Source organism: Natrix helvetica (assembly GCF_964273705.1).
Source record: "Natrix helvetica genome assembly, chromosome: 1".
Classification (NCBI taxonomy): domain Eukaryota; kingdom Metazoa; phylum Chordata; class Lepidosauria; order Squamata; family Natricidae; genus Natrix; species Natrix helvetica.
This window is the reverse complement of record NC_138548.1, coordinates 307346287-307368101: the sequence shown is the minus strand read 5'-3', so window position 1 is coordinate 307368101 and position 21815 is coordinate 307346287. Positions and strand designations below refer to the sequence as shown.

The window sequence follows — 21815 nt, the reverse complement described above, 5'->3', positions numbered from 1 at the left end:
TAATCCAGGTTATCTGTGCCAAATGTTCTGAATTTAAAACGCTTGCTGATAATAGTCGCCAAAACAGGGTATGCAAAGATTGCTTTCAATTGCCATCAGCAAACCTGTGCGTCTCAGGGACTGAAGGTGCAGGAGAACAAAGGAAAAAAATAACCATGGAGGTATATTTATCACGTTTAATTGACTATAAACTAGCTAATTGCCTCGACAAAAGCAGTTTTCATTGCTGTTCCTAGTTTTATTATTTTATTTTTATTAATTTTTATTTTTTATTAATTTAGAGAAAAAAACTCAAGCAAAATGAAGACGTTATAGAATAACGCCGTGATGGCGAACCTATGGCACGCGTGCCACAAGTGGCACGCGGAGCCATTTGTCAGGGCACGCGAGGCGCTGCCCTGTCAGCTGGCCAGCGCGCATGCGCGCGCTGGCCAGCTGAGTTCACCTTTTTAAAAGCTATTTTTCGCCTTCCCCAGGCTCCTATAAAGCCTCTGGAGCCTGGGGAGGGAGAAAAGAGCCTCCCCCGCTCCCCCCCCGGAGGCTTCAGGGAACGTCCCGAGGCTCCCCTGAAGCCTTCGGAACACTTAAAACCAACCTCCGAGCAACCCGGAAGTGACTTCCGGGTTGCTCGGATGGTCGTTTTAAGCGCTCTGAAGGCTTCAGGGAAGCCTCGGGACGGTCCCTGAACAGGCACGAGACGTGCGTCTCCATCGCCCGGGCCCGGATCGCCTCCACCGCGCGGCGCCTCAGGCTCGGCGTCCTTGCGCCCGGCCTTCAAATCGCTGCCGCCGCCGCCGCCACCGCCGCTAGGACGGGCTCGGCCAAAGTGAAGTCCGTCAGGCTTCAGCCGCGCCGCCCCCGCCTCCTCTTCCTCCTCCTCTAGCCGCGCCATCGCAAGGATTACAGCGAAAAGGGGCGGGGGTGGGGAAAGCGAAGGGGGCTTTGCATGATTTTTTCGCCTTCCCCAGGCTCCAGAGGCTTTATAGGAGCCTGGGGAGGGCGAAAAGAGCCTCCCCCGCCCCCCCGGAGGCTTCACGGAACGCTCGAACGCGGCGCCGGGGCCCGGCAGGCAGCGAATGAGTCGGAGCCTGCCGACTGGAGAAAGAGGGTGAGAGGCGGTTCCTGTGAACGGCGGCAGCAGCGGCGACAATAGTCGCAACTCGGCTGCCTGCCGCCTTTCCCCTCCTTTGTCTCCCAGCCGGGGCGGCCCGCCGACAAGTTACGACTATTGTCGCCGCTGCTGCCGCCGTTCACAGGACCAGCCTCTCACCCTCTTCCTCCAGTCGGCAGGCTCCGACTCGTTCGCTGCCTGCCGGGCCCCGGCGCTGCGTTCGAGCGTTCCGTGAAGCCTCCAGGGGGGCGGGGGAGGCTCTTTTCGCCCTCCCCAGGCTCCTATAAAGCCTCTGGAGCCTGGGGAAGGCGAAAAAATCATGCAAAGCCCCCTTCGCTTTCCCCGCCCCCGCCCCCTTTCGCCTTAATCCTTGCGATGGCGCGGCTAGAGGAGGAGGAGGAGGAGGTGGGGGCGGCGCGGCTGAAGCCTGACGGACTTCACTTCGGCCGAGCCCGTCTTAGTGGCGGTGGCGGCGGCAGCAATTTGAAGGCCGGGCGCAAGGACGCCGAGCCTGAGGCGCCGCGCGGTGGAGGCGATCCGGGCCCGGGCGATGGAGACGCACGTCTCGTGCCTGTTCAGGGACTGTCCCGAGGCTTCCCTGAAGCCTTCAGAGCGCTTAAAACGACCATCCGAGCAACCCGGAAGTCCGGGTTGCTCGGAGGTTGGTTTTAAGTGTTCCGAAGGTTTCAGGGAAGCCTCCAGACGTTCCCTGAAGCCTCCGGGGGCGGGGGGGGCGGGGAGGTTTTAAGTGTTCCGAAGGCTTCAGGGAAGCCTCCGGACGTTCCCTGAAGCCTCCGGGGGGGGCGGGGGAGGCTCTTTTCGCCCTCCCCAGGCTCCTATAAAGCCTCTGGAGCCTGGGGAAGGCGAAAAAATCATGCAAAAATGGGCGCGTTATGCGCGCATGCGCACTGGGGGCGCGTTGCATTGTGGGTGCGGCACGCCCGCACACGACCCCCCCGCGCTCCCCCCACTTCTGGCACATGAGCCAAAAAAGGTTCGCCATCGCTGGAATAACGTATAAAATAACAAAGCATAACATAAACGTTATACTAGAGCAGGGTGTCAAACTCGGTTTCATTGAGGGCTGCACCAGGGATGTATTTGACCTCGGGGAGCATGGTAGGTGTGGCCAGGGTAGGTGTGGCCAGCTCGAAATCACTCATGTCACCTTTGGTGGCCCGAATGCTCTGCCAGGGAAAAGGGGCTCCCGACCTCCGTTTCTGCTGGCAAAGGCACCGTGGGCCGCCCTGTCAGATCTAAGTTCCCCCAAGGGCCGGATATGACCCCTGGGCCTTGAGTTTGACCCCTGTACTAGAGCAAAGTTTGAATCAAAAATGAAATTATAAAAAGTTTTTAAAAGACATAACAAACAGAAAAAAGAAAATAATAGGAAAAAGCATTCTAGTAACACCTCTCTTCTCTTCTCCTCCTTCCCCTCACCTTCTAACTGCTATTTGAATATTTTTAAAGTTTAGTTTATTATTACTCATTTCCCTTTGGATCATTTGATGATTTTTAAAGCAGTTTCACTTTTTCTTCAAAAAACATATTCTGAGTGTCTTAGCTTGCCTTGCTTTGTGATATGTACAGTATAAGGGAACCATTCCTGCTTGAACTTTCTTCGAGTTTTGCTAAGAATATATACTGCATTTTTTCCCTTTGCTGCATTTTTTCCCATTTTTAATCTTCCAGTCCTGTATTGATGGCAACATTTCTGTTTTCCCAATGTTGTGCTAAATTGATTCTTGCTGCTGTCAGCACATATTTTAACAATTTGAGATGTTTTTCATTTATATTCTGTGAGGTCATAACTAATAAATATTCATGGTTTTATTTGAATTTTATTTTCATAAATTTTTTTAGAAGTTTCAGTATACTTATTTCCAGTACTTTTGAGTCTTTTGGCAAAAAACAATCAGTAATAGTAAAATATTCCTTCTTTGTTGTGATATTTCCAAGGTTTATCATTGCTTCCTTGAAATTAATTGATGGAGTTTTACAACCATCTATAGAACATTTTGTACTAATTTTCCTTCAAATAGTGGCTTGGTGCAAATTGTGTTAATGTTTTCTGTAGTTATTTCCATTGTCCTATTGTTATTTCTCCTTTCACATTTTGCATCCTCCGTATCATACAATTTTAATTATATATTGAGTAAAAATTTGTGATTATATCTTAATAAATCATCTTGATTCAGTGTCTTTAAAATTCTTTTAAATTCTGTCATTTTTCTCAGGATCCCTCTTTCCTCTGAGATTGCTTTTTAGTTTTCCAGTTATTTGCAAACACATTAACCATGAGAGATTCCTTCCCTTATTAAGCAATTCTTATTGTGTCTTATTTCTTAATAAGTTCAGATATATTGGCATATGTGATCAGATCTTTCTTACTATTGTTCTTGAAATAAAAAGCATTGGTCTGTGATGTTAGACGTAAAATTGTCGGACTTAGCCTTGCTTTTAAGGAATTCTAAGTTTTTAACAGACTTTCTCTTATAATATTTCCCTTCAGATTCTTCTCTTCTTTTGTTTATACCTTAGATATTTAGAAAGTTCATTGACTAGGTTTCCTCTTCAATAATTGATATGCTGTTGTTGGGAAATTTTATAGCAGATTTGCTGTTTATGTTATAACTTAAGGAACTTGGATGGAAAAGTTTATGGTTGGGAAAAGAAGCCTATTTCTATAAAATCTTCAATTCTTCAAATTTAGTGATTATAGCAAAAATGCCCAGTCCGTAGGTATAAGAGGAAAACCAGAATTGTTGGCATGTAAACAATAGAAGGAAAAGTAGGAAGAAAAAAATGAATAATCACAGAATCAAGGGAAAAAACAACAACACTCTATCCTTGATTTATTGAAGCAAGCTTGGTGGTAAAGTTTTGTTGGTGGTGTGTGTGTGTGTGTGTATTTTAGACAATTTCATGATTCCTTTCTCTTCTTATACCCATCATTCTTAATCGATTTTTATATTGAAATGAAAATTTGGATATCATTAAACAAAACCCAATCTTTTATAGCAACACTGGGGGGGGTGTCTAAGGGAGCTATTTCATACTGGACTTAGCATAAGGATTATTTTAATACTAGCACATAAAAGTCTTGGTCTCTGTTTAATCTTTTAAAAATATGTTAAATGTCCCAATGAATTTTAGTTCAGTTGTTTTGAGTGAAATTGTAATTTCTTTGCTCAAGTGTTAAGATCTTGTTATCAGTAATAGAATGTCCTCCCAAAATGGATATTTTACCACTGTATCCACTATTTTGCTAGTATCCACACATGGCTGGATTGATTGCTTGACTGACTGACTGATTACATGCTATAAAGTTATATTCAACTCCTAGCAATCAGCTAAATAAATTTTCTCCATAACAATCTATCTCTAACCTGGTCTTTCAGGTTTCTCAGTGGTGCCACTCATCACCACTGTAACTGAGGCCATCCACCTTGCTGCTGATCATCCTCTTTTCTCTCTCTCTGTTCTTCCAACCATTCCCAGCATTCTAAGCCAGTGTGGAAATATAAACCCCTTTCCCATGACAATTGGGAATTTTCATTTATCCCTCCAGCAGTGCTACACTTCATTCACATTAATTTTAAATCTTCCCCAAGCTATTTTAAGCCTGAAAATGCTTCTCTTGTGCTAATAATTGTTCTCCGTTTCTATTGTGCAAGTGAAGTTTGCACCAATAATCAAATTAGGACTATATGAAAAGTTATCTAAACTTCTGTATATTTAAAGTTTGGTTTATTGTTAAATCATTCTTCCATGCACATTTGCTATGTGTGTGAACCAATAGTTAAACCAGGATGTATTAGCACATATAATGAATGATAAATGCCTGAGAATATAAGTCTATTTTTATTATTTTTACCAGAAACAAAGCATATTGGGCTCAGAAAACAGTCTCTTCAGTAGCCACCTCCTTTTTCATGAGAAAGGAAAGACTTGGTGTAAAGTTTGGGTCACCATTCCTAAGACAGAGCCTCTTGTCTTATATCTTCAAGGCGAAAACCAGGTAAATACCTCAGAATATTACAACTATAAGTTAGACTGGTAATTCTCAAGCTCTGAGCTGGAATGTACTTGTCTACTGCTTGGAAACTGCTGGCATGCCGAGGTATGCACCCAATATATTTACACTTTGGAAGCCTACTATTTATCTCTGCATGATCTACTATATAGAATTTCCCCTTTTCCAATCATCCTCCTTTATTAGGGCTTCCTGTATTTATATTGAGCCACGGTGGTGCAGTGGTTAGAGTGCACTATTGCAGCTACTTCTGCTGACTGCCGGCTACCTGCAATTTGGCAGTTCAAATCTCACCAGGCTCAAGGTTGACTCAGCCTTCCATCCTTCCAAGGTGGGTAAAATGAGGACCCAGATTGTTGGGGGCAGTATGCTGATTCTGTAAACTGCTTAGAGAGGGCTGTAAAAGCACTATGAAGTGGTATATAAGTCTGCTAATGCTATGTCCAATATGATCAGTGTCTTGTGGATTCAATGATGTAGATGATCTACCCTCGGAGAAGGTGGCAAATTGTCCTTGTACATTTTGCCTCTGTGGCTTTTTTTCTTCTTCCTTTCAGGGAGGTTAGAGATGCCTTGAGCAGAGACACACCTAGAAACATGGAGTAGGCCAGATCGTCCTGAGAATAGAACTGTCCTACAATTTTCAGGAGTCTACTGTCTCCAGCTTTAACTCAGACAGAAAGTGCCAAAGGTTAGGGAATCTTAGGTGGAAACATTTAGCTTAGTCGCTTTCAACCACAAAAGCACTTTATTGAATTTAGTAAAAGTTCCTGGAGTCTTTTTTCTTCTTTCATACCTTCTTATTTTCCCAACAAAGGGACACAAAAATTATTTGTTTGCCTTAGTCTCAAGAAAAGTATGTTTTTTCTCAAATAAATACTTCATAGGTTTTTGTTTTTTTAATCTTGAAAAACATTTATCCTCTCCAAGATTAAGAGGGGGAAAAATGACATGGCATTTTAAGCCAGCGTGACTTTAAATCTTGACTGGATTTGTAAAGTTCAGTATTGGATCCATGCAATTGTGGAACTGCTGAGAATGTGTTTTGATCATGCATGAAAGAAGCAGATTTCCTCAGCTCAAGCATACTTAAAAATGAAATCTCATTTACTAGAAATACATGGGATTTATATAGCAGTAAAAGCTATCCTTAGATCACTCTCTGGTATCTACACTAGAATGATAAAGAGAAATATGTTGATTCCAGTGGTGGGTTGCTCTTACCATCGTTACCGGTACGCTGATCGCGGTCTGTCCGTGCATGAGCCTGACCGGTACGCTGTGCACACATGTGATGTACACAGCACACACATGCATAATCCATAAATCTCCACACATGAGGGAGGACACACACTGGATCTTATCTTTGTCTCTGGCCGGTGGAGGAGCGATCTGGGAGTAGGGGATTTAGCTATCATACCCCTGTCATGGTCAGATCACTCACTTCTCTGGCTCGACTTTCCAGCCGCTACTCCCCACCGCAGGGAGGCGGAACCGGAATGTGCAAGATGGTTCCGCCCCAGGCGCCTGATGGAACCTGACAGATTCCAGACGGAGCTCGGGCCATTTCCTGTAGCCCTGACCCGCACCCGGATGGAGGACCTAGTGGCTGCATGGAATAGTGCGGCCACTGGGGCCTTGGACTGGTTGCGCCTTTGCGGCCTCTCTTGCAGCAGCGAACCACCCAGGCTCCTTGGTTCACCGAGGAGCTGAGGGTGATGAAGCGCCACAAGAGACGCCTAGAGAGCAGATGGAGATTGTCACGCTCTGAATCTGACCGAACACAGGTGAGGGCCCATTTACGGACCTACCTAGTGGCGTTAAGAGTGGCCAAGCGTCAGTACTGTGCCACTCTTATTGCGTCCGCAGATAACCGCCCTGCCGCCCTGTTTGGGGTAACCCGCTCCCTCCTTCAACAGAGGCCGCGGGAATCCCCTTTGCAGGGTAGAGCAGAGGAATTTGGGGAGTATCTGCAGGACAAAATCGCTCAGATTCGAAGCGAGTTGGTCCCTACTAGTGGTCTGGAGGGGACGTCGGAGGCGGGTCTTGAGGTTCCATTCTGGGAGGAGTTTGACTCTGTTACTTCTGACGATATGGACAGGTTGCGTAGGCGACTGCGAGCCACCACATGTTTACTGGACCCGTGTCCCTCCTGGCTTGTACTGGCATCCTGGGAGGTCACACGAAGCTGGCTCCAGGAGTTAGTCAACGCTTCTTTGAGTGAGGGGTTCCTGCAGGCCTCCTGAAAGAGGCGGTGGTGAGGCCCCTCCTCAAGAAGCCTTCCCTGGACCCAGCTTTGTTAGCCAACTACCGTCCCGTCTCCAACCTTTGCTTTCTGGCGAAGGTTGTAGAGAGTGTGGTGGCACAACAGTTTCCACGCCACTTGGAGGAAACTGATTATCTGGACCCACGCCAGTCCGGTTTCTGGCCCGGCCACAGCACGGAGACGGCATTGGTCGCGTTGGTGGATGATCTCTGGAGGGCCAGAGATGGGGGCTGCTCCTCCATCCTGGTCCTATTAGACCTCTCGGCGGCTTTTGATACCATCAACCATGGTATCCTATTGCATCGACTGGAGGGGTTGGGGGTGAGGGGCACCGTTTTGCGGTGGTTCTCCTACCTCTCTGGCCGAGCGCAATTTGTATTGGCAGGGGGGCAAAGGTCGACCTCGAGGCCGCTCACTTATGGGGTGCCACAAGGGTCGGTCCTCTCGCCTCTCCTGTTCAATGCATATATGAAGCCGCTGGGCGAGATCATTCGTGGGTTCGGGGTAGATTACTATGTACGCGGATGACACCCAGCTGTACATCTCTACCCCAAACCACCAAAACGATGCCGTCGAAGTGATGTCCCAGTGTCTGGAAGCCGTACGGATCTGGATGGGAAGTAACAGACTCAAGCTCAACCCGTCCAAGACTGAGTGGCTGTGGCTACCGGCGCCCCGGTTCAACCAGCTTATTCCATCACTGGCCATTGGGGGCGAACATCTGGCCCCTGTGGATCGGGCACGCAATTTGGGCGTCCTTCTGGATACCCGGCTGTCAATGGACGACCATGTGACAGCCGTGGCCAGGGGGGCGTTTCAGCAGGTTTGTCTGGTGTGCCAATTGCATCCCCTATTGAACCGGAGAGCCCTTCGCACAGTCACTCATGCGCTTGTGACGTCCCGGCTAGACTACTGCAACGCTCTCTACATGGGGCTCCCCTTGAGATGCACCTGAAGGCTGCAGTTGGTTCAGAATGCGGCCGCGCGGGTAGTTTCGGGAGTCCTTAGATACTCCCACGTAACACCTCTCCTGCGCGAGCTACACTGGCTACCTGTGGCGTTTCGGGTGTGTTTCAAGGTGTTGATTATCATCTTCAAAGCGCTCCATGGCAGAGGACCTAGCTATTTGCGGGATCGTATCCTGCCCCATACATCCCTCCGGCCGATTCGCTCACACAGAGAGGGACTCCTCCGGGTGCCGTCCACTAGGCTGTGCCAGTGGGCGACGCCCAGGGGAAGGGCCTTCTCTGTGATGGGCCCGACCCTCTGGAATGACCTTCCCCCTGACATTAGAACGACTACGGACCTCCGCTCCTTCCGCCGGAAACTCAAAACCCACCTGTTTCATCTAGCCGGCCTGGCCTAATTCCAGCTTTCCCACCCCAGTTTGTATTTTTAAATTTTATGGTTTGGTTTTAAAGTTTAAGTTTTTAAATTCTTTGTACAGGGGATATTTAATTCAATTTTAGTATGTATATTATCGAGTGTATGGTTTTTAAATTAGTACCTGTACACCGCCCCGAGTCCCTTCGGGGAAAGGGGGCGGTCTAGAAGTTTAATAAATTATTAAATTATTAATTATAATCCCTGCAACACCCAGCTGCTTGTCGGGGCGTGTATACACCGCACACTCTGAACACTTGCGTGGTGTTCCTTTTGGCATAAAAACAGCTATCGAGCACGGCCAGGCAAGTGGGCCAAATGAGCCACGATACCGGTACGCTCTCAGCTGCTCCCAGCCACTACCAGTGGTACGTACCGGGTCATACCCTCAGCAATCCACCACTGGCTGATTCACAAAATATGCAGAAAAATGCTTTCCTTTCCCAGCAAACCAGAAACCTATGGGTAGAAGGCCAACTCACCACAGTCTTTGGTACCATATGGGAATAGCATCAACCACCTCTTGTGTGTACCAGCTTTAATGGAAACCAACTTGTGGAACTATTTTTACAAAATGCTTTTATTTCCTCAAGTGTGAAAAACCAATTCACAAACGGCTTCCTTTCCAAATTATTGGCCCTGTTCATCTGTTGCATGCTTGTGCTCAACCTTTTTCTAGTTTTCACACCTTTCTTTATTTCTGGATGACATGTAGGATGGACGCATTCCACGCAGCATACCCTTGCTGGGATACGAAGTTGACTTTCCACATTCTGCTGAAAAGTTTGAATCAAAATACGTCTTCAAACTGTGCCAGTCCCAGCAGACAATATATTTCAGTGCTGAAGATGAAGACTTGCAAATGAAATGGATGGATATTCTCACCAAAGCAGCTAAAGGGGATGTTCATGACCAGTGTGAGGAAACCAGCAATCCCTAATGTCATTTCATGTGATCTTAATCATAATAGGGGATGGGGGGGGTGGAGAAAATACACCTGAACTCTGAATATTCATGGCACTTTGAAAACATACATGGCTTTATATTTTGGTATGTCTATACAGAAACCGCAGTCATTTCTCTCCCCCCCCCCCATCTTTTTCTTATTCATCACATTTGGTACCAATTGTTCAACAGCTATGTTGTTAGTGTGTATAAATTGATGTAGTTGCTATGAGTGTTCATATCGCTATTAATGAAAAGGGCAAAAGGGGGGGGAAGCATTCATTTTATCTAAGATAATTAGGAAGACAATGGTTTCCTGTTCCCCTTGATTGTTTACTTCATTCCTTTCAATTGCTGTTTCAGTGAAGGATGTGTACAGTCTGTTACAGATGTTTTGCCTCTAAGTAAAATGTTGTACAAGGGCTTGTGGCTGGCCACTGATGTGCTACTATTCTCTGTTTTCTCTTGGATCTTTTTTAAATGGTCTCTTCTCTGCCATATATGATCAAATGTAAGGGGGCTATTTCTTTTGTTAACACTGACTTTTCTTGACAGGGTTTTTTTCACAAGACAAATACTGTTTTTAAAGCTATTGCAGAAGGCATCTTGAAAGGTGAAATATCAGGCATTTCTATATATTTATATATAAATATTTTTCCATTTTTTTCTTTTTTTTTTTACAGTTTTACACCTACTTTTCTTATTTCTTTATATCGCCTCTTTTTTAATATGTGCAAGCAAATGTTTTTATACTGCAATCTGGGATGTTGCTGATCAATAAACATTTTTGGTACACCCAGGAAGGTAAACAATTAGCTTTTTTTGAATAAGGATTTATTTATATAATTTGTAAATATCATTTTAAACATCTTTTTAAAAATATGTTCATATTACACTTGTATAAATTGAATTTGTTTCCTGTGTCTTTTTTGTTGGCAAATGTATTTATGTATGCAAATAAAGCCCAGTTTCACTGATTCTTGTCGCAGCTACTCAAAATACAGGAAGACTTAAGAAAAACTTGAATAGGTTTTCGGTGCCTTAATTTTTTTTTTAAGTGGGGAGATGAAATCTTTATTTGATGGTGGTGATGATGATGATGATGACAATCATCAAAATTGTAGAGAAGTTTCAATGGGATGAACTGAAACCTCTGAATTTGCAGTATTATTCATTTTATAGTGCTTGTACTACAATTTTTATGTTTCCTATCTCAAAATGACAGAAAACCCTACTGTATATAAAAATATTTAAAAGGGCTTTTAAATGGGCTTCCGTGGGCCTACAAAGTCTATTGATTATTCAGCTCCAATTGTTACAACCATCTCTTAGTATTAAAAGCCAAGGTTACAGAATTTGCAATGAGCTTTCTATTGCAACAGAAGTTAAAATCTGATTGACTTCTGGATGCAGGTATTACTACCTGAAACAAGAACTGAAGAGTAACCATCAATTTCTTTATATAAAACCATCAAAATGAAAGAAAAGGAAGAAATAGGATTACAGGAAACTATAGAGTAGTGTTGGTGAGTGCCGAAACGGGAGCGCGTGCTGGGGGGGAGTACTAGAAACCGAAGAGCAGTTGCCCTGCACATGGAACATGGAAGAGCAACAGGTAACAACTGGTATTCCCAGAGAGATGGGTCTGCATGCCACTTCTGGCACATGTGCCATAGGTTCACCATCACGGCTATAGAATAATGTAAGTCAGGAACTGATATACTGCAGATTGCTGCTAGAATTATATATTAGTATTAATATAGGATATAAAATTCAGTATTAATATCAGTATTCAGATACTTTCTTCCCTAGTTTTCCCCAAGCTGTATATTGTGGAATCCTGGTCAAGTTCATTGGGAATTCTGGCTTACTTAACAGTGGCATATATTGTATGAGGGGCTAACTTTGAAAAGTATCTGGACATCGCAGACAAAATATGCTAAATGGTGTGAGATAAGTGATTGCTAGTTCATCACTGGGCACAATTTAAGGTTAAAAGGGAGGTGAATATTTCAGCACCTTCCAAAATGAGGAGGGATAGTGGCTAGTACACTCTGGGACATTTGTTCCTCAATGTGAGGACTATAGCAGAAAAGACCAGTTCTATCACTGATGCTCTTTTGACTCATGTGATGGAACTTGATGCAAATCTCCTTTTAATATTTGGACTGAAAGTCCTTGAGGCATTCTGTCACCACGCTATGTATGGACTTCTAAGTTCTATAATAACCAGCACTTTGAATTGACTCTCAAAACCTATTGGTAATCAGCACATCAGCTTCAAAATGGCTGTGATGCCCCATTTGCAGGTTTTCTATCCCAGCCATCCTTACCCAATGCACATCGCCTTTGACATCTGCAGATGGAATATGGGTAGAGATCACGAGACATTTTATCACCTTCAATGTCACCAAATAATTATATTATTAGATTTCCCCCTACAGTTAGCCATAGTTACCACTGGTTTTATTCCCTCGTTGCTCAAGGCAACTTATCACTTGTTACATCTCCTGAAGCCTCTCAGAAAACTAGAAAGATGCCAGTAGAGGAGGTGGCAAATTTTGTTAACCCTAATTACTGAGTCAGGTAATAAGCATTGTTACTATGGAAAAGATAAGCAGCTTTACTGAAATCCTATTTCAGTCTATTTCTAATCTCCTTGATCATGGCACAGAAATGCTTCAGTTAGATTGATTAATAATTATTCTTGCAGTATCCAAAAACTGCGACATGGTAATGGAGAAACGGGTAATGGGAAAAATTGATTTAGAGATTAGACCAACTTCCTGTGAAGTTAACGTTCTTTATTTCTCTAAGACCAAAGAATGCTTCCAGTTATTAGCATCTAATATCCATTAAGTCATAGTCGCGCCTTCTGCTCTTGTCTATTCCTATGTGGAATCTTCTGCTCTTGTCTATTCCTATGTGGAATCTTTGCATTCATAATTGGATTGGTTCTTCAAACCAGAGAAATTCATGGGAAAGAAAACATATTTGTCATCTACAACAGGAAATCTTTGACAAAATGTTTAACAGCTCTGTCCGTGCTTTAGACTGAAATGGTGGAATCTTACATCGAAACAAGATTGTATATTTAGGTGATGGGGAATGTTCTCATAATTGAAGGGTTGACATATTGCTAATTGCTTGTAAATGGACCAGGACAAAACAGTAGACATAACTCTCGTACTCTGTGTGGTAGAATTAGTGGACAAAGGCAGCAACAGAATCATAAACTAAGTTTATACACTACACAAAAACTGAATCCAAAGAAACCACATCATTCTGATTCTTAGTCTAGATGAAAGTCATAATATGAATTAAAGTGCAATTTAATCAAGTTTGGCCAACATTCAATTCACTTAAACTGATGGAACATAGGAAAGCTGCCTTATGCCATGTCAGACCATTGTTCTGTTTCAGTATTATTTTCCTGGCAAGGGTATTCTCCAGGGATTTTGTAAAACCTGAAAATGCATCGATTGAAAAAGTATGCATCTCTGAGTGACTGCCATCCTTTACCATTTTTGGTTCGCATGATTATATGCTGTGATTCCATCAATAAAGATCACTGGAAGAGGCTACATCCAAAGATAAACCATAGCATAACTACTTCTTTAGGATGAATAGGATAATTTTAGAGGACTCCTGCTTGTAGAAGCCTATAGGAAGCTCGGATCTCGCAAAATAATTTATTTTTAAAACACAGGCCAAAAAAGGTCATTAATATCTTTAGGAGGCTTGTAGAGTGCTCCGGAGGGGCTGGGGAGGACAAAATGAGCAAAAAAATGGCCCTTTTTTTGCTCGTTTACCCCCTCCCAGCCCCCAGGAGCAACTCTCCTGAAGGCTATGCATGCCTCTTTTTTTGACAAAAAATGGGCCCATTTTTGTGAAAAGCAGGCCAGTTTTTATGAAAAGCGGGCCGGTTTTTGCTCACTTTACCACCACCACCCCAGCCCCCAGGAGCACTCTACAAGCCTGCTAAAGGCTATTAATGCCCCTTTTTGTCAAAAACCGGGCCCGTTTCCACGAAAAATGGGCCGGTTTTGGGAGGTCTGCAGAGTGTAAACACTTTTTTTAAAATTTGCTTCTTCAAAATCTTGGTGCGTCTTATACTTCAGTGTGTCTTATACTCCGAAAAATACGGTATATATAATTTTATTTTGTATTTTCTTTTCAGATATTTCAATTAACAGCCTTTTATCACAATTATTACAATTAACTTGGAATTCCAACAGTAATTTAAATCAGATTAGTCTGATTTCATTTGCAATCTGCAAAGAAAACGATTGCATCTCTTTTTGCAGAGGGGTTAGGACAAAATAACTGGAGAAATCTATTTTGAGCTGTCTTTAAATTATCATTCCTTTTCACAACACAGTCTGATATATGCTAGACATCTGATGTCTAGAACTATTTATCTTTTCTCAGCTCTGAAGCTTAGTGATTAGCCCTGGGCAATTTGCAGCTTCTTCAGAATTTCTGTAAGGCTAAAACACTCTTCCAAATGCCTTAAAGGAGGAGAAAAGTTCCTGGGCAGGAGAGTCTATAAACATCCACAATGGGATTGCTGTATGTATGTGAATTGCATATTCTTAAACAATCTGAGAAAACAGCTTACAGATAGGGTGACAGTGAATCATCATTATTTTAGAATAAGCATCTCTTCCACAATCAAAAAGAGACAAAAAGAGAAAAGAATGGGAAGGAAAAAAATATATGAGTAAATGCTGATACATATCCTGATGGTTACAACAGAGGTGGGTTTCTGCTGGATCGGGCGAACTGATAGTGGTGGTGGGAGGCTCTGCCCACCCACCCAGACACTTCTGTGCAGAAGCGGCCCATGCGCACGAGTAAACCGGTATTTTAAAAAACGGAAACCTACTACTGGGTTACAACCAAGGACTGAAAATCGGATGGAAAAGTCAAAGGCTGGCATGAAAAACATTTTTAAGGGCAATACGCATGATATAACTGATACCTGAGAAAGGCTAAACTGGTAAATATGTTAGAAATTTGATTTAAATAGATTTGAAATCCATTGGAAAAATCCATTTCGAGAGATAAGTATGCATTACGTTATTTATCAGATGCAAATGTGGGGTCCTGTTTACCTTATGACTTTCATCAATAAACTAAGAAATACTTGACGTTTACTTATCCTATCTATATTTTTCAATATTTATGTCAATATTACACAATAAAACCCTGGGTGGTTAACAATAGTCAAACCGTACCTGTAGATGTACAAGCAATGACCAGCTTTAAGCTAAAACTCCTTTCTTGTTCTCTGATGTCTTCTATCTAGGGCTATCTTTCCTTATAATACTACAACAATGCAGCAGTTGTAGTATTTCCCTTGTGAACAGAAATCTATTAGTTTGAAACTAAGCATACTAAGCTTTAATTACTGCTCCTCCACCACAAGTTACCACCTCATCAGAGTATTTTTTTTAAATGTCCACTGGTTATTGTTTCATAATTTCTCCAGTTATTTGAGGCAAAGGGATTTCAGCAGATTAAAACCCTGCACCTCAAGTGACTAGAAAATGAAAAAAAAAACATTGCACTTGCTTATACAGGAACTAGGGTATCTCAAGGAAAGAAAAATAATAATAAAAAAACATTGAATCAAACAATAACAACAACAACAACAAAATCCCAGAACTCCTAATCTACAAAAATGATGGCTATGGGTGATTCCCTACCCACCGTTTACATACCCCTGGCTGTGTTCAAGAGTGTGTGTTTATGTATCTCTATATGCATGTGTGTGCATCTATAGATACATAGAGATGTTATATGTACTGAAGAGAGAGAGAGAACTCCATGAAATTATCATGGAGCCATGGAATTTCCTAGAATGCAGTTCTTTAATAGCTGAAAAGGATCCCATTTCTAACGCTGCAGATGAGGAATACTAACAATTGCTTGTCTTCATCCTAAGGAAGAAATGGATTGGTTTATTTTTAAAAAATCTCTTTTTGTAGCCATGGGACACTTGCCATGTTGTAAACATTTACCTGGAATAAAATCCCATTGAACTCATTGGGGCTTCTTCCTGAACAAGATATGAGTAAGATCACAGCACGGCGTTCATCCACAGTGTAGGTATCAACAACATAATTGAGTATGATAGATGTTTTCTTTCCTCCTTTCGAAGTTGTAGACGTTAACATTTGGTTCTATAAAACACTGAATACAGTATGTCACTTTATTTTCTTCCTGTTAACTGTGGATATAATCTTTTAAAGAATTATTTCATATATCCCTCCATCTGACAGGTTATTCATATCTTGTTTGCCTGGTTGATAATAAATAGTAAACTGCCTAAGAACTGTCTTGGAAATAAGTTTCACTCAGTCTATGCAATCTACCCCAAAGAAGGAGGAATGAACAGGTAGCAAAGGGAGTAATTCAAAATGACCATAGAGTTATGACTCACTGCCTTTTAAATATGCTGTACAAAATAACATAAGCAGGAAATCTTAAACAATCAAAAGAAAGCTCCTAACAGCTGTGTACCGTGTTCAGATTTTGTTATCTGCTCATCATTCAGTTTAAAGAATCGCTACACATGAGTTCAAAACAAGCAGGAAAAGAAAACCACAATGATAGGACCAATTCAAACACTGGTTTGGTTTTGGCTTATCTGTTGCTATTAGAGCTCCATGTAGGGTACCCAACCAGTGTGCTTATTTTCAAGAATGTGCACAAGGTAAGTTGGACTGAATTAAACAAAGTATTTGTACTCCACAATGCAAAGCCATCCAGGCTCTAATTGCACCACTTTTACGAAGTTTTGGAGTTTTAGTGCTTCTTACAGATAGTTCTCATACTTAGGTTTTGGATCCCCGCCTCCCTGTTCTATGGTTGGCTCACTGAATAGCAAAAGCCTAGAAGAGGAAAAAGATCTAATTAAACGCAACTTTAAAAATCACAATATTTTATAGTTCCAAATGGTTTCATGTTTAAAAATAGTGTAGCTACAGGCATTATCTTTTGTAAATTTTATACAGTTCACCGTCACATTACCAAAGGGGCAGTAATATACACTTAGAACCACACTTTTTGACAAAAATTCACTCTTTGCAACAGACCTCGTATCACCTACTACTTTTCTACCAGCAATTGCACAGCCTAAATATTCTCTTTTCATTCCCCCATCTTTGGTAAACATTCTACTAAGGTAGTTTATGCTGTCAAAAATAGCATAAGCTATTCTTGCTACCTCGAGGAAGAAGAAAGCATATTTTACCTGTAGGGTTGTTTTCATTAATTAAAATCTATGCACCTCAGTTGTGAAGGCTTTTGAAAGTCTGGGATTATTTCACTGTTCCCATATCCTGGAATATGCCTTCAGATGCTGTCCCAGATGCTTCTTCCATGCATGAGAATTACACCAAATATACCTTTTGTGACCTGGTTATAGACACCATTGATTGCATGTGTCAATGATCTACAGGGGGCTCAGGATGGGGATGGTGCATCCATCCTGATTTTCCTTGATATCTCAGTGGTGTTTTATTATTATTATTATTATTATTATTATTATTATTATTATTATTATTATTATTATTATTATTATTATTATTATTATTATTATTATTATTATTATTATTATTATTATTATTATTATTATTATTATTATTATTATTATTATTATTATTATTATTATTATTATTATTATTATTATTATTATTATTGTATCATTCTGGGCTAACTCATAAATGGATGCCTCCAAGTCATTGCAAGTCATTGATAACCTGACTGTTTCCCCAAGTATTTGGATCCAATGGGTGGATGAGCTCTGTTGTTATTGGTGTGGGTTTTTGGATAAGTGGCAGGGGTGGGTTGCTGCCGGTTTTATTACCAGTTTGCAATCCATGCGCCATGCACACCAGACGTGCACTGTTCGTGCATGCACTGTTCAATGTAAATTGTTATTCGTGCATGCACAGAACAATTTACAATGAACTGCGCACATGTAGGCACTAAAAACCAAAATGGTGGCGGCCCAGCGGTGGCAAGGGAACTGGTTTGGGGGCATGGCAGGTCTGGGTTGCTGCCGGTTCTGTGACCCAGGCCTGAATTCCACTACCGGTTCGGCTGAACTGGGCCAAACCAGGAGCAATTCACCTCTGATAAGTGGGGTTATTGGTCATCCTCAGGTGCTGTGGATTGTATGTGGTGGGTTTTCTGTATTTTAGTCCAAAATTATTTGTGAGAAATAGGCAGCTTTATAAATTGTGAAATGATTTCATACTTCCTACCAGCTGGATGGACACTGGCCAGGTGATGGGGTCAAAAGCAGGTCCACATCTATCATTTTTCCATGTCTACCTCTCTGTGTAAACCCAACCCCTTTGCACAGCCATCAATTTTCAGCTCACGTAGCTGTTAGGTATATGTAGCCCATGTGATGTTTTCACTTTCTTCTGCTTGGGAAGAACATCTGCAGGTATATACTTTCCTCTAACTTCTAGCAAAGCATTTTTATTTCCAGAAATACATCTACAAAGTCACCTGCTGTTTGACAAGCTTAGTGGAAACTTTGATGCATATCTTTTAATCCTGAAAGGCTGGCAAACTCCGGAAAAAAGAATCAGTTGGCTTTCTGAAAAGAACTTCATTGCCAGTAGGATAATATAACAAAATACTGAGGGCTACCAAAATAATTATTCCCTGCAATTCATGTCTTGTGTAATTAAAGTGTGGTTATTCCAAGTTTCTCTTTCACGAGTTTCTCCTCCCTTAGATGTTTACATCTCTTCTTTAACAGCCCTCTTTCTTTCATATGTCTGGCTGCCTCCTTTGAGTTTCCAAGACCTGTTAGGTATTCTATGCCAACATATCAGAAATAGCAATAGCACTTAGACTTATATACCGCTTCATAGTGCTTTTACAGCCCTCTCTAAGCGGTTTGCAGAGCCAGCATATTGCTCCCAACAATTTGGGTCATCATTTTACCCACCTCAGAAGGATGGAAGGTTGAATCAACCTTGAGCCTGCTAAGATTTGAACTGCCAAATTGCAGGCAACCAGCAGTCAGCAGAAGTAGCCTGCAGTACTACACTCTAACCACTGCAACACCATGGTTCATAGATATAGAGATAGCCATCTCTAAAATGGATTTGGAATTTCAATGAGGAGAAATTAAGGACAAGTTATGATGGGTTATGATGCCCCCTCCAAATATCTATAAAGGAAATTGCTATGACTGCTTATTATTGCATGGAATGGGATTTCCATAAAGATATGGTAATGGATCCCATCCTGTTGATGTTTAGGAAGATCTTGAAGATCTGGTTGTTTATTCAACACTTTGTCTAGGGCAGTGGTTCTCAACCTGTGGGTCGGGACCCCTTTCACAGGGGTCGTCTAAGACCTTTGGAAAACACATATTTTCAAAAAAAAAATGGAAAACATAAAATAATTTTATGGTTGGGGGTCACCACAACATGAGGAACTGTATTAAAGGGTCGTGGCATTAGGAAGGCTGAGACCCACTGGTCTAGGGTGATTGAAGCCCTAATTCATGTGGGTATGTCTCTTCTTAATAATAATAATAAATAATAATAAATATTTATTTCTTAGCCGCACCCTCTCCCGAAGGACTCGGGGCGGCGTACAACAAAACATAGGAAATAAATATATCGACATACATATAACAAAACATATACCAAGACATATATACGACATATACAAGGAGGAGGTGAACTGATAGATAAAAACAAGTAAAAACACAATGTTTAAAAACCCCTAAATAAATTGAATGCAATTAAAATACCCCAAATAAAAAACCCGTCAGGAGCGATATAGTTGGATCAAAGTTGAGCCAGGCCAGCAACTTGAAAAAGTTGCCTGGTTTAGTCAAATTTTGTTCCTTTTGTTTTTTATTGTTGTATTGTTATTTTTCTGTATCTTTATTTTGTAAACAACCAGGAGCTACTAGGAGCTGGACAGCGTACAAATTTACAAATTAAATCAAACTAACAATAAGGCAGCCTTTCTACCCTGGTGTTCTCAAGAAAAGTTGGACTACAACTCTTAGATAGCTCAGATGGCATGGACATTTTGAAATTTAATAGAAATATCCTATCAATTTTACACAGTGGCTTGGTTTCTCTGGGAAACTCTGAAACAAAGTTGGCACTGCTATTTCCTTATTTCATCTATAGGAATAATCTGGATTGGCAATGGAAACTTATTTTAGCTTCTGTATCTTCAAGGCATGTAGCATGCCCAGATAGATTTCCCATCAACTCGGCAATAGTGCCCTGACATCTCTGCCCCAGACAGCTGACTCATTCACCCAATGGACCCCAGTTAGCTGGTAGAGGAAGCACAATGGATTGGAGAGAATAATGTAGCAAAGCAAATTTTACAACTTTGCCATCTCCTAGCTTTAGCCAGAATCAATGTTAATTCAATGCTGGAAAATATTTTTTCTTGATTTGATTTGTGAAATTGTGTGAAGTAGAAACAATGTTATTTGTTATTTTAGAGGAAAAATAAACATGTGAAATGTGGATGGGTCATGGAGCTTAATTAAGCAGAAAGCTGTATTACAGTATGGGTTGATCACTAGAGCAGGTCACTTTCGTCAACTTTTAAAGAAACACTGTAGTCAAGAAAGATCTCTTCCGAAAGTTTCCTCAGACCTTAGCTTTGCCAACCATTGCAAGAAGAAGGGCAAAGACTTCCCTGAGGAAATTGTGGTGTTGTTCTCTAGGCAATATTGCAGAAGTGATTTGTTGTTTCTTCTCGGAGATTTTTATTCAACTTCCCCACCTACCATGCAGTTCTAAGACTTATTAACCCATTCCAGCCCTGATTCACTTCTAGGGATCAGCCATGATGGGTTAAACACCAAAATGAGGAAAGTTATAGATGCAGTTTAGCTGAAGGGCACAGCACCTGATTTGCATCCGCTTCCTTTCTATATAATAATTGCTATTAAAATCTACAAATACAAAGATAAAAAACTGATGTAAACTAAAAATACAGGAAAAAAAACCTGCAGAGAAAAAATATAAAAGAAAAAATAGTAAAGAAAAAAAGAAGAGATATGTGAAGAAATGACTATCGTCAAGTGCAATTTTAGTGACTTATCACCATCTCTGATACTACAACAAAATATCTCTTCTTTCCATATCTCATCTCTTAAAGGTAAAGGTTCCCCTCGCACATATGTGCTAGTCATTCCCGATTTTAGGGGGAGGTACTCATCTCCATTTCAAAGCCGAAGAGCAAGCGATGTCTGAAGACATCTCCGTGGTCATGTGGTCGGCATGACTAAATGCCAAAGGTGCACGGAATGCTGTTACCTTCCCACCAAAGGTGGTCCTTATTTTTCTACTTGCATTTTTACATGCTTTTGAACTGCTAGGTTGGCAGAAGCTGGGAAAAATAATGGGAGCTCACTCCATTACGCAGTGGTAGGGATTCAAACCGCCGAACTGTCAACCTTTCTGATCGACAAGCTCAGTGTCTTAGTACAAATGAGTGACGTGCAGTCAGGGGAGGCTGGGGAAGCAGAGCCTCACCACTCTCATCATGAAAAGAAAAAAAAAGGAAAAAATTTCTCCCCTTTTCTCTTTCATCTCTTTCTTGCGTGTGCAAGCAAAATAGCCCAGGATCATGGTGGTGGGGACAGCAACTCCTTCCACTGCGTTGCGGAGAAGAGCCACGCTGTGCTCCTCAGTACTAGCCTCAGATCAGCGCGAGCCACGGTCCCCTTCATGTTGGCTCAGGAAGGAGGGGAATGGGACCGCGTGTGCAGGAGGCTCCTCAGCGCCAGCTTCAGATCAGCGCAAGCCGCGGTCCCCTTCCCCTCCCCTGCACACGCGGTCCCATTTCCCTCCTTCCTGAGCCAACATGAAGGGGACCGCGGCTCGCGCTGATCTGAGGGTGGCGCTGAGGAGCCTCCTGCACATGTGGTCCCATTCCCCTTTTTCCTGAGCCAACATGAAGGGGACCGCAGCTCGCGCTGATCTGAGACTAGTGCTGAGGAGCCTCCTGCACAGCGTGGCTCTTCTCCGCAGCGCAATGGAAGGAGTTGCTGTCCC

The 21815-nt window shown here is 42.2% G+C and overlaps 1 protein-coding gene across 6 annotated transcripts in view; it reads left to right on the top strand.

The window, feature by feature from the left end:
• The window catches only part of FGD3 (FYVE, RhoGEF and PH domain containing 3), a 112791-nt gene extending 102038 nt beyond the window's left edge, over positions 1-10753 (top strand). For all 6 annotated transcript variants that reach the window (XM_081945474.1, XM_081945479.1, XM_081945477.1 and 3 more), the window contains exons 17-19: positions 9-161; positions 4992-5132; positions 9512-10753. In XM_081945474.1, coding sequence (XP_081801600.1) covers positions 9-161; positions 4992-5132; positions 9512-9736 — 519 coding nt within the window. In that variant the 3' untranslated portion in view covers positions 9737-10753. The remainder of the gene's footprint in view (positions 1-8; positions 162-4991; positions 5133-9511) is intronic.
• The last annotated feature ends 11062 nt before the right edge of the window (positions 10754-21815 follow it).